Source organism: Fistularia commersonii, chromosome 8 (genome assembly GCF_037954325.1).
Source record: "Fistularia commersonii isolate RoL2024-O1a breed Wild chromosome 8, RoL_Fcom_v1.0, whole genome shotgun sequence".
Taxonomy (NCBI): domain Eukaryota; kingdom Metazoa; phylum Chordata; class Actinopteri; order Syngnathiformes; family Fistulariidae; genus Fistularia; species Fistularia commersonii.
In genome coordinates, this window is record NC_141291.1 from 12,134,515 (window position 1) to 12,149,582 (window position 15,068).

Genomic DNA, 15,068 nt, shown 5'->3' on the forward strand with positions numbered 1-15,068 from the left:
CAGAGCCTGGAAATTTCAACAGCACACTTTAATGATGACTTTGATTTCCAAAGGACTTCAAGACTGTATCAAATGATAAATAGCAATATGAGTGCGGTTCATAAATGACGCTCAGGAAGTGCCTAAAATCTCGAGAAAAGCTCAAACTGCTTGAGGTGTCCTAGAGCACAACAGAGCCTATAGGTTTTCTGGAGGCTTCTAGTCCTCGCTTTCTCCTGGGCTTCGGATGTCATCAATTTTAAGAATCATCTTCACAACTTGAGTAGCCAGCAGGATTTGCTGCTTTTTGCCAATCAGAGTCTCAATTACATGTTGCTGCTTCATGTCTGAAGAAAGGAAAAATTAAAGCAGGAATGAGTACAATGTTGGTATGTATACACAAGAGACTGTGCGTCCATATATTCACACGGTTTCTTACCGTTGGTGTTATTATGCAGACAGTCAATACCAAGGAAGGGGTTGCTATCTCGGACTTGCCTGGCCCGAACCTCTGTCATGTTCTGGATTGGGTTGAGCCCACTGTTTTCAGCCAGTGCCATTGGGATAACCTCAAGAGCATCAGCAAATGCCCTCATGGCATACTGCTCCAGTGAGGGGCACTGGCAATTAGAGGGGCAGAAATTAAGATTATTAAAGGAGCAATGTGGTAACAGTCACTTAAATTGTACAAAGAATAAATGCTGTCCAAGTCCTGTGTTTTCTTGAAAGTCGTGTTTGAGCATCTAACCTTATCAGCAGCCTGGTTGACAGCCAGAGCACAAGCAATCTCAGAAGCCCCTCCTCCGTACACAACACGATTATCTCTGACCAGATTGCGGATGACACAGAGAGCATCATGGAGGGCACGCTTAGCCTCTTCAATAATCTATAAAAGGGAGGTTGAAAATGGTAAAACAACAGGAAAATATAATCTGGAGATTGTGCAATATCCACAAATGATTTTAGCATGCACATACCATTTTATTTCCTCCACGGATGAAAATTGTTACGGCCCTTGTGTTCTTGCAGTCCTGGATAACCAGCATGTGATCTTTTGTGGTGCCAAACGATACCTCCTTCACCACGCCAGCTGTACCAAGCTTCTCTGGTGTAAGCTCACAGAACCGAGGCACAATACGGCCACCTGTTGCTATGGCGATCAACTGCATGGGGAAAATTAACAGGGAATACATAATTATAGTAAATGTTCATTAAAATGCAAATTTGAAACCTAAGAACTTCAAACCCTTCGTCAGTTGCCAAACTCTGTGTTATGGTGTTGCAGAGGTATTTGACAGAGAATGATACCTATAGAGCTCACGGACCAAAAGACAGCATGTGACCTTACAGCATATGTGTCAAGCTCAAGGCCCCGCGGGCCATGAGATTATCTTTGGCCCCGCACAATGATATTTAACTACTTTTAGAGCTGGCCCACTGATATGTTGCATGCACCATTAATACTACAAGTCCCACAATGCACTATGAGTGCTGTGGCGTGTCGATCCAGCTGCTGGCAAGCATAAACCCAACCCACTTATCAGCTGGCCTTGCTGAGTCACCTGTTGTTGGCAATAATTAAAAAAAAAAAGTTTTGTTAGCTTCAGGGTCAACATGTGCAACAAGTTCATTTCAATTGGTTTATTAATAAACATTGAACCACTCTGCCCCTCAACTTGTACGAATTTTTAAATTTTCCCCCACTGTGTATTTGAGTTTGACACCCCTGCCTTACAGTATTAACATATATTGACAGCTGATAACGTAAACTATCATTTCATTTTCTCATGAATGGCAAATTTGCAATCTCTGCCAATAGAATGACTGACTTCTGCTTTCTGGCTGCTGATTCCTCGAACATTTTTATAATTTTACAAATCACAGCCAATACTCAAATCTGTACTGGAAAAATGCTGAGGGTAACCACTATGGGTTTTGAACATGGGAAAGCAGTAGCTCCAAAGTGGCTGTATAACAAGAGAAAAGTGAATCAATGTAGAAACTTGATAAACTACACATGTAGTTACATCTGACCAAACTCGTAGCACTCAATGTTGAAAACGCATCTTTGCTCGACACCTTGCAATTAGAGTGTCTGACTGGGTGTCGCAACTCAACAGCATGAGCAGTTTAGCTGTCGACTGGTGTTCTTGTTTGAGAAATCAGACTGAAGAGGAAGACAGGTGTCACAGGTGTCATTAATTGTGTGATGGTTTTATTGTCACTTGTGATGCCAAGTGTGGCCAACTTTAATACCTATGAAAATCAACTTGAATATCAGTATATTTCATTCAAACAAATACTTTGTTTCATCTACCTGCAGCCCTGCGAGCCTCAATTACTTAGGATGGCAACACGATATAAAAAATTATGACTGACTTAATTTTGGACAATTTTTCCTTTAAGGAAAAAAAGCCGAGACCCACTCACTAACTCAACCAAATAAATCTTCTACAAAAACATGTTACCATAGAAGAAATTGAGCCATGAGATTTTTTTCCAAACCTCTCTCACCTCAATCTCTGGTCCTCCAACCCAGCGTACAGCAGGTAATTTGTTCTGCAGCAGAAGGTGGTTGGCCTCATCGTCAAAGCCCCACTGACAGATTGCCAAGTTAGCACCATTGCTTTTGACCTAACAAGAGAATTGTTAATGTGTAAAAATGATCCATTTATGTAATCAAACATGCAGAAAAGATTTAAGATAAGCTGCAATGAACCTGCTAAGTCAACAAATTTTGTCAAACAAACCTGCTGGATCATCTCCTCAAACTTTTCCTTTTCATATTTCTGGAGGGCTTTGTAGTCCTCCACAGAGGTTATGTCCAACTTATGTTTGGTCTTGGGCTTGGGAGGCTCAAATGGGCAGGTGAGGATGGCAATTTTAACATCTTTCAGAACCTGAATGACAACAAAGAAGGTGCTGTTAGTCTTATTACTATGCTACGTTCACACAAGTTAGATTGCATTCTAACGCAATGGATGTGCATGTTAATATTTACTTTTGGCATCTGGGGATGGCTGAACTCCTTGTCCACAATGACACCCTTGATGAGCTGTGTGTCTTCCAGCTTGCCTCCCACCTTACCCTCCATCTTGATAAGCTCAAAATCTACATCTTTCCGCTCCATGTCAGCCACAGTGAGGATGGCATTAACTGCAATCTCAGCCATCTGCCTGTGGCACCGGTTGATGCTAACAGACAAGGTTGGAATTTAAATACAAGCTTCACTATCATAGTGTAATATAAAAAATGTATGGGGATGTGTCACAAAAACCTGAATCCCAAACAATTTCTATTCCTCTCACAACTAATAGTGATTTTGGATTAAGACTCACACTTTTGATCCAAGTGTTGTCATCGCAGTCTGAATAAGCGGTTCTGTGTTGTGTGGATCACAAGGGAAAGTTTCAGCAATTTTGTCCAACTGCTCAATGGCGATGCGTGCGGCCTGGTCATAACCATCAGAAATCCTGATGGGATGGATTCCTCTGTCCAGCAGTGGCTCAGCCTGCTCCAGCAGAGCTCCAGCAAGTACTAATAAAAAAGAAAGCACAGTATAATAGGTTTCCTGGCCAATTCTGAATGAGCTTCACTTTATCATTAGTACTTGACCAGGAATACGACGTTCTGAGATTTTAGTGGCGCAAACATTGTTTACAGGTCCATTAAAAGGATTTAGTGTCAGAAAGACTTCTCTTTTGTCGTGATTATAAGTACCATGTTAAAAACAGCTAATTTTTCCCTGCTTTTCACAGGTTGAATATGCACACATGTATGAAAAGCATCAACTTTGGGTCAAAACCTGAGCTCAGGGATAAACGTTGTGTTTCTATCTAATAATCTAAGTACACTGAATGTGTCTTTTTCCTTTTCCTTACCAACAACTCCAGTGGTTCCGTCACCAATCTCATCATCTTGGGACTTAGACAGCTCAACCATGAGCTTGGCAATCTGGTGGTCCACATCCATCATGCTGAGAATAGTGGCTCCATCATTGGTGACAGTCACTTCTCCATCTCTGTCTACCATCATTTTGTCAAGACCTGTATGGGGGGGAGGGGGAGTCTCAGATAAAGATTATCTAAATAATTTGATTCAAGTACTGCAAATATCAATTCACTTGAAAATGAAAAATACTACATTGCACAAAGAAATGCACTTTTCACTGTTCTTCATCAGAAACGTAGCGACAGGAAGTTGTGGTATGACTGGCAACAACTGAATTCCCAAAAGTAGGATTGTAATATGTATATGAAGGAAACTTTAGAGGCTGGAGCTATGGGCTTGAGATTGTCTTCAGATTATATGATTTCCATTGGTAATTAGTGCTTAGACAACAAACTGTATGTTATACATTAATTCTGCAAGAACACATGATAATAAACCTTTTTAGAACCCAATTGCCACAAGCTAATAGCCTTACAAAATATTTCCATACATTTGCGAAGTACACCCACATTGTCGTTATGATGCATGAATCCTGATGATCAAGCATCACTTTCACACTACAATTCTTAAACAAGTTGACCAAATCAAACATGATTCACTGCGAAATGGTACTCACCATTAGGTCCCAACGAGGTTCTAAGCGTTGACGCAACTGCCTTCGCTGCCATTATATGCGACTGCAAAACATATACATTAATAATTATCACGTAGTCACAATTAAAATAGTGTCTGCGGAGCGTTGAGGAGTAAGACAGATCGCACGTAGAAATTAGTATCAGTTCAATGAATTTTCTTTTTGGTACACGCTTTACCAGTAACGACCACTTGGGCTAAGGGTGCAGCCCTGCTGCTCAGACAACCGGCTAAACCTACTAACAGCACATGGGCCTCATGGTAGCATGCCGTGACTAGCTACTTTTCAGTTGACGCTTAACGTTACATACAAAAGTAGATAATCACCCGATCTTGCAGTTGGGCAAAGGGGACCAAAGTAAACTACACAGCACGGGGTTGCACAGCACCATGACACTACATACAACTGTGACATGTGTCCAACTACGCGCCACGAACGGGTCATGTTAGCTAGCCCATTGTACCTTCAGTGCGTCAATGCCCGTTAACCGTGTCTTCTTATCCTGGTCTTTAATGATGATGAATGGTCGTCCATATTCATCGAAGGCTAATGTGCCCAACGTTGACATATTGGCAGAAAAGATGGGCACCAAATAGGTGTGTCACGGATAATTTGACGAGTTTTAGAGATGAAAGTCTTAAGTGTTGCGGAGTTGAGAGCCGCACGTCTGCCGGCGACTTCTGGAAGGCTCGATGGGCGGGGAGGACGGTACCAAGTCGCATCAAATATGTACCACCACACATTTGGACTTGTGTATCTCACAGGGCAACACTCCAAAATCAAACGACGTTTAAACGCCTCGTTCAAACAATTTCTTGCGTTTAGATATGAAAATGAAAATGTTAAACCTTCTATTATTTTTATAATGGTTTGGTATCTTCCTATTACGTACATTTTCAGAGCGTTGATTCATCTCGCGTGACTTCCTCATAACGCCAAAATAATGCTAACAACGCAGCTCATAGACTTTGTACGGGGAGTTTGACAAGGTATGAAATAATCTCAGAGCATATTTGCCTTTAACACTAGAGTAGCATCATTTAATTTAAAACGGAATATATTATGCTCGAAAAGAGCAGATGCTGACATCCTCGTGGCGATATCCACTTAATATAAAGTTTCGGCTAATATTGACATGACTTTGAATTCTTTCATTTGTTTACTTTAATGGAAATGAAATGGAAGTTTTATTCTGGAGTAAAAAAAAACGTGTGCACGCGGTCGCTGACGCAACATCCGGAATCTTTGGCAGTGTTTAGACTCGCTGCAATGCAATTCTGGCGAACATGCCATGTGATCCAGGCATGTGTAGGTAATTTTAGGGAAACAGAATCTGACAACCTACTTCTTTAAGGTTAATGTCTGTTTCCAGTATATGCCGTTTCCTATACTCGATTTTTTTATGGTTTAGTCTTTGAAATGTCTCGACTGACAATATGTCTGTCTGGGCGCAAAGGTACCTAAATATAAACTGTAGCCAAGACTTCCCTGCTTAATTTCCCCCTTGTTGTATCAATTCAGTTAAAATTTGCAGCAGTATATTTACATCCAATAACATCTACTGATGATGCTTACCCTAGATTGCAAAGAGAAATGAAGCCTAGATTTGTGATTCTCTACGGGTCTCAGAAGGGGCAAGCTCAGTCCATAGCAGAGGGCATCGCCGAGGAGGCCGAGGAGCATGGACTGCTTGCTGATCTCAGCTGCTTGGACCAGAGTGACAAGGTAGGGTTTTACTTGAAACATGGGGGTTCAAACCTTGTTTGACATGTTGAGGCACAAAAACATGTACCATAGTCAGATACAAAATTGTTGCACTGACATTTTGTGCATGTTTCACATGAATTATGGAAACACATTATGGAAACAGTAGTCGCAGACTAATCATATAACTGGTTTCAGTACAATTTGGAGAAGGAGAATTCCCCAGTTGTCCTTATAGTGTCCACTACTGGAGATGGGGAGCCACCAGACAATGCCATCCAATTTGTTAAGCACATCAAGAAGAAGAATCTCTCCACAGACCATTATAAACACCTTTGCTATGCAATTTTAGGTAATTTCTCCTCTGGGGTACTGTTGTAGTTTCCCTGTCAGTCTGTGGTGATTGATTTGCACAGCGTTTTTTGTGTGAATCCCTATGAAGCAGAGAAGTGCATATAAATTGTCTCATAAATTTTCATCCGTTTTCCTCCTGTCGGCCTCAGCTTTAGGAGACACAAATTATGCAAATTTTTGCAACTGTGGAAAAACAATTGAGCGTCGTCTTCAGGAACTTGGAGCAACTCAGTTCTATGCAACAGGTTATGCTGATGATAGTGTAGGGTAAGTGATATGGAAAAAAATGTCCGCAAATATAAAATGCAAATGACATATTCCATCTTCTCCAATTGTCTTGTCTTTGTTCTTTCTAGACTGGAGATAGTTGTAGATCCTTGGCTTGAAGGACTGTGGAAAGCGATCAAAGGAGCTTTGTCAAAGATGTCATCTAACAGGAACAGGGATTCTGCAAAAGAAACTTCCGATTTATCCTCAGATGCTCTTCAATTAAACCTGCTAAGCTTGACTGAAAACAAGAACTCAGATGCTCTTCAATTAAACCTGCTAAGCTTGACTGAAAACAAGAACCCAGAATTAGTCATTAGAACTTCAGTGTCTGATTCACAAGTTACATCTGTGACTCCATCTTCAGCCTCTTCTGGTCAGACAGGAGCTACAGATGGGACCCACAAGTTGGCATCCCAATCTCTTGGCTGTGTACCTACAACAGCACCAGGCATAGAGGCCAGCAATGATGGTGTTCTCCATGATGCTGTGGCAGCCTCACTGACACACTCCTGGCCCCCACTGTCTGAGTCACCTTTAAATGTTCCTGCTCTGCCCCCTCCTTTCCTAGATGTGTCTCTTCAGGCTGTAGACACTGCTGTAGAGGTGAGAAATTATGCTGTTTATAAAACTAGCATTTGTTCCTTCTTTTACTCATTTTCTCTGCTATACTGGTTGGACTGGACTTGTTCCGTTACTTCTCTACCAATTATCCACACTTATTGTCTAAGACATTATCTTTCAGGTCACTGGCCCGCTAAATAGAGACACTCTTTATGAGGTACCAATATCCAGGGCAGTTCAGTTGGCCAAGGGAGAGTCAGTGAAGACAGTCCTTCTGCTCGAGCTTGACATCTCTGTAAGTTTGACAGCATTATATTTGGGCAAACAGTTTTTGAAGGATTTCTACTGCAGTTTGATTTTGAGATGCATCTTTTTCATCCCAAGGCTCATCCGACATTGAGTTATAACCCGGGAGATTCCTTTGACGTTGTCTGCCCAAACAGGGCCTGTGAGGTGGAGGATATTCTCAATAGATTGGGCTGTCAGGATCAGAAGCACCACCTTGTTCATGTTTCTTTATGTAAAAATACAGCCAAAAAAGGTAGATGTGGTCCTGTCTAGTAATTTAAATTCATTTGACCTTGTTTACAGTGATCTGTAATGTGTCTAAAAATCACTCATGAAATATTCTGTTCATATTAATGGTACAATTTTATTTCATGAAGACTCACGTTTATTGCATTTGTGCCTCTTTGCCATCTCCTCTATTGTCGTAGGTGCTCGGGTGCCATCTTACATTTCTCAGAACATTTCTCTGCTATATCTGTTCACATGGTGTCTTGAGATTAGAAGTGTTCCTAAGAAGGTAGGTCCAAACATCCCTCTGCATCCATTTAAATAAAGCAGAATCCAAGCTAATTTTTCATGTTCCACCCTATTCATGCCTGGTGTGTAGTGTTTCACAATGATTACAGGACAGACATTTTTCAAATGTCATGTTTTCAATGTTGTGTCAATGTTGTCTATAGCATGACCGTATTTCTGTTATCATAATTATTGTCAAGGCCCGAAAAAATGTATTTTTCACAGTAATGGTGAAACAAATAAGTATTTAAAAAATATTTTCTTTTTCATGCATTTATTGTGCTTAACCTGGTCTTCTGTGGCTCTTTCTCTATGCCCTTCCCATTCCTCATTTTATTCAAAATATTTTGTCAAAAAATGGAATCAAAAAAAAGTTTGAAAAACATAGCAAGGTACAGGCAGTGAAAACACAAATGGACCATTGCATTTGTGACATCAGTGGTTTATTGGTCTTTGTTAAGGGTGCCCTGAATGAAAGACTTTTATACAGAAGAAAAGCCATTGTAAAATAATTCAGAAAGCCTAACCATTTGGAATACTTTTAAACATTCTTCCTCCGGCTTTTCCCTTCAGGGGTCGCCACAGCGAATCAACCTTCTCCATCTAACCCTATTCTCTGTATCCTCCTCTCTCACCCCAACTACCTTCATATCCTGTGACACTACATACATAAATCTTCTCTTTGGTCTTCCTCTAGACCTCCTTTCTATCAGCTCCATCCTTGCAAAAAGGATGGAAATGGCTGTCGTGACCACTTTTTTCCAGAAAAAAATGGTACATAGTGTAACTTATAAGGCGGAGGTAGGAGCACGCAGGTAGACTACATCTTATAGAGAGGAGGTAACCTGAAGTTCTCTGTATCCTCCTCTCTTACACCGACTACCTTCATATCTTCTATCACTATGTCCATAAATTTCACTTTGGTCTTCCTTGAGACCTCCTGTCTGGCAGCTTCAATTCCAGCATCCGTCTACCAATATATTCACTATCCCACCTCTGTACATGACTAAACCATCTCAGTGTATCTTCTCTGAACTTCTCTCCAAAACATCTGACATGTGCTGTTCCTCTGATCGACTCATTCCTGGTCCTATCCATCCTGGTCACTCCCAAAGAGACCCTGAGCAGCTTCATCTCTGCGACTTTTAGCTCTGCTTCCTGCCTTTTAGTCTTTGTAACTGTTTCTAGTCCATACAGCATTGCTGATCTCACAACTGTCTTGTACAACTTTCCTTTCATTCTGGCTGATTGTCTTCTATCGTATAGTACCCCTGACACTTTTCTCCACCCATTCCAGCCTGCCTGAACCTGCCTCTTCACCTCTTTTCCACACTCTTCGCTGCTCTGGGCTATTGACCCCAAGTACCTGAAACACCCAGCCTCTTGATCTTCACTCCCTGTAGCCTCACCATTCCACCCATGTTCCTCTCATTCATACACATATGCCCTGTCTTGCTGCGCCTAACCTTCATTCCTCTCCTTTCCAGCACATACGTCCACCTTTCTAGATTTTCCTCAAGCTGTTTTCTGCTCTCATGACAGATCACAATGTCATCTGCAAGCATCATGGTCCATGGAGATTCTTGTCTAACCTCATCTGTTAGCCTGTCTATCACCACTGCAAACAAGAAGGCGCTCAGAGCTGATCCCTGATGGAGTCCCACCCCCACCTTGAACTTCTCTGTTACCCCTACAGCATACCCCACCACTGTCTCACTGCTAGTCCTGTACCGGTCTGATGTACTTCTCTACCACTCCAGATTTCCTCATACAATAGCAGAGCTCCTCTCTTGGCACCCTGTCATATGCTTTTTCTAGGTTTGCTAAAAAACACAATGTAGCTCCCTCTGGCCTTCTCTGTACTTCTCTATTAGCATTCTCAAAGCAAATACTGTATTCTTTCGAGGCATGAAGACATACTGCTGTTCACAAATACTGACTTCTGCTCTCAGTCTAGTCTCCACTCCTCTATCCTATAACTTAATTGTATGGCTCATCAACTTTATCCCTCTTATTCTTATCCCTCTTTTTCTTAAAATAGGCACCACCAGAGTTCATCTCCATTCTTAAGGCATCTTCTCACTCTCTTAAGATCCTGTTGAATGATAGAGTCAGAAACTACCGCTGCCTCTCCTTGACACTTTTACACCTCCATAGGTATATCATCAGGACCAACTGCCTCTCTACTCTTCACCCTCTTCAATACCTTCCTCACTTCACTTTTAGTAATCTCTGCTACTTTGTGGTGTACAATGTCACCTCATCTACCCTTGCCTCTCTTTCATTTTCCACATTCATCAGTTCTTCAAAGTACTCTTTCCATCATCCCATAACTCTTCTAGCGTCTGTCAATACATTTCCCTCTCTATCCTTAATCACCTGGACCTGTTGTACATCCTTTCCATCTTTTTCTCTCTGTTTCGCTAACCTGTATAGATCATGTTCCTCCTCCTTCCTGTCCAACTGAGCATACAAGTCATCATACGCCCTTTGTTTTGCCTTTGCTACCTCTATCTTAACCTTACGTTGTATCTCCCTGTACTCCCGTCTGTTCTCTTCAGTCCTCTCAGTGTCCCACTTCTTCTTTGGTAACCGCTTTCTCTGTACTGTATACACTCGTGCACTTCCTAATTCCACCACCAAGTCTCCTTATCTACTTTACTTCCAGATGACACACCAACTATTCTCCTACATGTCCCCCTGATAACACAAGCTGTTGTTGTCCAATCATCTGGAAGCTCTCCCTGACAATGCAGAGCCTTTCTCAACTCCTCCCTGAAAACCATACAACACTCCTCCCTTTTCAGCTTCCACCACCTTGTCCTCTGCTCTGCCTTTGTCCTCTTGATCTTCCTTGTCATCAGAGTCTTCCTACAAACCGCCATCCTATGCTGTCTGGCTACACTCTCACCTACAACTACTTTGCAGTCACTGATGTCTTTCAGGTTACCTTGTCTATACAAGATGTAGTCTACCTGTGTGTGCCTACCTCTGGTCTTATACGTTACCCTATGTACCTGTTTCTTCTAGAAAAAAGTGCTCACTACAGCCATTTCCATCCTTTTTGCAAAGTCTGCCACTATCTGTCCCTCTGCGTTCCTATCATGTTTACCAGTTCTGCCCATCACTTCCTCATCACCTCTTGCCTGCAACAACATGCTCATTGAAGTCTGAACCAATTACCTCTCTCTCATCTCTGGGGATATTCTGCATCACTTCATCTAGCTCATTCCAGAATTTCTCCTTCTCAAACTTACATCCCACCAGCGGGGTATAGCCACTAACAACATTGAGCATCACACCTTCAATTTCAGGTTTCAGACTCATAAGTCTATCTGACATTCTTTTCACTTCCAGAACATTCCAACAAACTTTTCCTTCAAGATAACTCTTACTCAATTTCTCTTCCTGTCAGTACCATGATAGTACAACTTAAAGCCTGCTCCTAAGCTTCTAGCCTTACTACCTTTCCACCTGGTCTCTTGGACACACAGTATATCCACCTTCCTTCTCTGCATCATGTCAACTAACTCTACATCTCCTGTCATAGTCCTGATATTCAAAGTCCCTACTCTCAGTTCCAGACTCTTGCTTAACTCTTCACTCGCTGCTTTCGAACATGCCTTCCTCATCTTCTTCTTTGAACTACAGTAACCCAATTTCCATTGGTACCCTGTAAGTCATTGGTGCCAATGGCGGTCATTGTTAACCAGGGCATCAACCGATCCTGTATGATCTGATCCGCATGTTTGTTTTTGGCAAAAGTTTAACACCGTATGCCCTTCCTGATGCAACCGCCTGCATTTATCTGGGCTTGGGACTGGCTCAGGGAGACACTGGCGTGTGCTGCCCTGAGGCTGCATTAATACTTTTAAACATTCAGGTATCCATATCAAATTTAAGTATTTGACAGATAAGGCACTTCCTTGCATAAAATATATTTTCTGTTCTTTCTCTTTTTATCAAAGTCCATCATAAATTGATGACACAGTGTAAAATAAATACGACAGGTTTAAAAGGCAGAGGAAGGTTTGTTTTATTTTTTTAACATCCTTATCTGTGTGAGCTAAGCAGTCATCCTGTTTCACTAAAACATTTACAATGCCCACAATTTTTAATGTGATTTTTGGAACTGTGAAAAATATGTTTCCTTCAATCTGTGTAGTGGTGTGAAATTCAATGCATTTAATATTCTTTCAAAGATGAATGTTTGTACACTATTTGTAAAGAGGTCTAGGTGACTTTTACTGGCACTGAAGCTGTTGTTTAACATTTACTCAAACGTTGTTTGAGTGATGGCTGCGTAGGATTTATGAGATGTAGGTAATAAGTTTTCCATTCTAAGCCAATAAAATATGGTGCAAATCTTTGCATACATCCTCACACCCACTATGAAATATTGGGGGAACAGAGAACCATTTGACATGGTAATAATTGATTTTTGTGGGGTGGAGTAAAATCACTCTAAAACTTGTCAGTTGCATGTGAATATTTGTCCATTATCCCCATAGTCTTGTCATTTTCATCACAGCTTCTAATAATTCAACAGTAATTGATGAAATACTTGGATTTTTTTCCCCTGTACAATGACTGCATTAGATATTTCCATTTATATGTTAAGGGTCTAAAAAATGACTTGATTTCATAAATCAGCATCAGTCTAACTATGGGAAGTTTCTACTTATCTACAAGAAAGCCTGTGTAGACTGCCAGTTTTGATGGTTTGAGAAAATAAATCACTGTTGCGTATGAAAACCTTGCCATAAAACAACTCCTTAGTGCTATTGTCTCTAATGGAGCTACAGCACAGCTTTGACTGACTGGTTGTATGATTGCTCTGTCTGACAGGCTTTTCTCCGGGCTCTGGTGGAATACACAAAGGACAGCGCACAGAAAAGGAGACTGCAGGAGCTCTGCAGTAAACAAGGCGCTGCTGACTACAACCTGTATATAAGAGACCAGAGCCTCAGTATTTTGGAGCTTCTCATGGCCTTCCCATCCTGCTCACCCCCCATCAACCTCCTCATAGGTCAGAGCACATGCTTTCACCTTTGTCACTCAATGAAAAATAGGAATGCATGGTTCGTCAGCCATTATCTGCAGATGACATTCACTAATGGTAATGGCTGATGTTTATCTACTGGGTTGAAAGAAGGTTGTTTTAGAGATTATGTGATTAATGTACTTGAGATTGTGCCATACGATTTTATGATAAAGAGCTGGAATATGTGTTTCATAGAGAAAATAAGGTAATTACAGCAATTATTGCGGTTAGATTTACAGTAACATTGTTTTCTGAATTCTGCCATTCAGAAAAATATACAAAGCTACACTTTGAAGTAAAAAAAAAGCGTTTTGCAGTCTTGAATGTCAAATGCATGTAGCATTTCATTTGTGCTTGCCAATTACGGAATAACTTAAAAATTAATATTTGCCACATCTTTAGATGCTCTTCTGTATTTTCTTGTAGTGTTTGTTACGATGAATGAAAAAATTCAGTGATTGAACAACCACGCAAGAAATTTAAATGAGGTTTCCAACTGACTGCTTAAAGCTTGTCCAAATAGATGTTTCTTTCTTAGTCTATTCAAAAGGCTTCAAAATTTTCATCTCTCAGATATTCTGAAAATTTGTTACATCATGTTGGTACTTGTTGAATTAATTACAGGACTTTTTAATGCTTCAGGCAAACCCTGGCTCCTAGTGACACAAGATTGAGATTTAGAATCTAACGTTAGAAGTTATCTGTTGATTACTTCAGAATTATTCATTTCTGTTTTAAAAAGGTGCAAGGTTATCGCAAGTATTTATGTCCTTGCAAACATCAGCGTCTCACACAGTCTTTATCCAGTAGGGGTCACTGCAAGCATAGTAAGTAAAGTTAGCCCCAAAAAGCTGACTTAGTCCCGGCATTTAATCATACACGGTGTATAGACTGTGTACTTCTGAGGTCATCATTCATTTCCTTTTGTCATTTCTGGTCTGCATAGCTTCAGTATGATTTTATGTAACAGTGTTGTTCTTGCAAGTCAAAACAGGATTTCTCAGTGTTTTCATTAGCTCACTTGTTGGTGATAATATTGATAAAATGTTGCCGCCATCTCTGTTGTCACCTCAGACCCTTTCAAGCAACTGGTGATATGAAACACACATATTCTTTCAGTTTGCTAATGCCGCTGGTTGGCCCCTCACCACGGATGTAATACGTTTTGACTGGAATTTAGCAGACAGTGAAATTAGTTGGCCAGAGATTTCCATACAGACTGTGTTGTCCTCTAAAACAGCTGTGTCACAGCTATTGGCCTACTCCAGCATTAGTTATTTTTGGCCTATTTGCCAGCCACATCGCCTTTTTTTGTCAGTGGCGAACTGATGCGGAAACTGGCAAACACAACAATCATGCCCTCGTGAAAAATGGGGTGTTGGGAGCTCCTCAGGACAACAGATGTTCTGTGTGGGACACAGGGATGTTTTTTGGCGGGCTATTGAGCTTTGCAAGGACATGAGCAAAAAGGTCAGCTTGGATCATAGGTTAATGGTCAACCCTGAGTCAGCGTGCCACCTCTAAAGTACACTGTATTTCTGCACTGTTCTGGGTTCATTAGGCCGACAGCTGGGGAAGTGTTTGCTGATCAGAGTTTATGCTGTCATACACTAACTCTAAATAATGAGGAGAGATGTGTCTGAGCCCAGATGTCTTTGGCCAAGTGCAGCATGGGTGTCAAAGTAGGAGCTGGTTATAAATTGAGAAAGATACCTGCTTTACAGAGTCAGCTCTCTTGTGATATGGTCCATTGTCTCGCATAGTATG

The 15,068-nt window shown here is 41.1% G+C and overlaps 2 protein-coding genes across 3 annotated transcripts in view; one reads left to right on the plus strand and one right to left on the minus strand.

Moving 5' to 3' along the window:
- Positions 1 to 9: 9 nt before the first annotated feature.
- Positions 10 to 5,252, minus strand: cct5 (chaperonin containing TCP1, subunit 5 (epsilon)). Its single transcript, XM_086151212.1, has 11 exons — positions 5,028 to 5,252; positions 4,547 to 4,607; positions 3,861 to 4,025; positions 3,318 to 3,516; positions 2,981 to 3,173; positions 2,730 to 2,879; positions 2,494 to 2,613; positions 957 to 1,142; positions 728 to 865; positions 419 to 599; positions 10 to 326 (listed from the first exon to the last, which is right to left on the minus strand). Exons 1-11 carry the CDS (start codon positions 5,130 to 5,132, stop codon positions 199 to 201), a joined length of 1,626 nt encoding a protein of 541 aa, XP_086007338.1. The 5' UTR covers positions 5,133 to 5,252; the 3' UTR covers positions 10 to 198.
- A 247-nt stretch (positions 5,253 to 5,499) lies between these two features.
- Positions 5,500 to 15,068, plus strand: part of mtrr (5-methyltetrahydrofolate-homocysteine methyltransferase reductase) — a 34,344-nt gene continuing 24,775 nt past the window's right edge. Inside the window, exons 1-9 of one of the 2 annotated variants that reach the window (XM_086150362.1) lie at positions 5,500 to 5,553; positions 6,145 to 6,289; positions 6,467 to 6,620; positions 6,772 to 6,889; positions 6,979 to 7,495; positions 7,635 to 7,748; positions 7,838 to 7,994; positions 8,170 to 8,258; positions 13,106 to 13,286. In XM_086150362.1, coding sequence (XP_086006488.1) covers positions 6,158 to 6,289; positions 6,467 to 6,620; positions 6,772 to 6,889; positions 6,979 to 7,495; positions 7,635 to 7,748; positions 7,838 to 7,994; positions 8,170 to 8,258; positions 13,106 to 13,286 — 1,462 coding nt within the window. In that variant the 5' untranslated portion in view covers positions 5,500 to 5,553; positions 6,145 to 6,157. Of the gene's footprint in view, positions 5,554 to 5,838; positions 5,919 to 6,144; positions 6,290 to 6,466; positions 6,621 to 6,771; positions 6,890 to 6,978; positions 7,496 to 7,634; positions 7,749 to 7,837; positions 7,995 to 8,169; positions 8,259 to 13,105; positions 13,287 to 15,068 lie in introns of those variants that run through there. The other variant, XM_086150363.1, reaches the window with a different exon arrangement.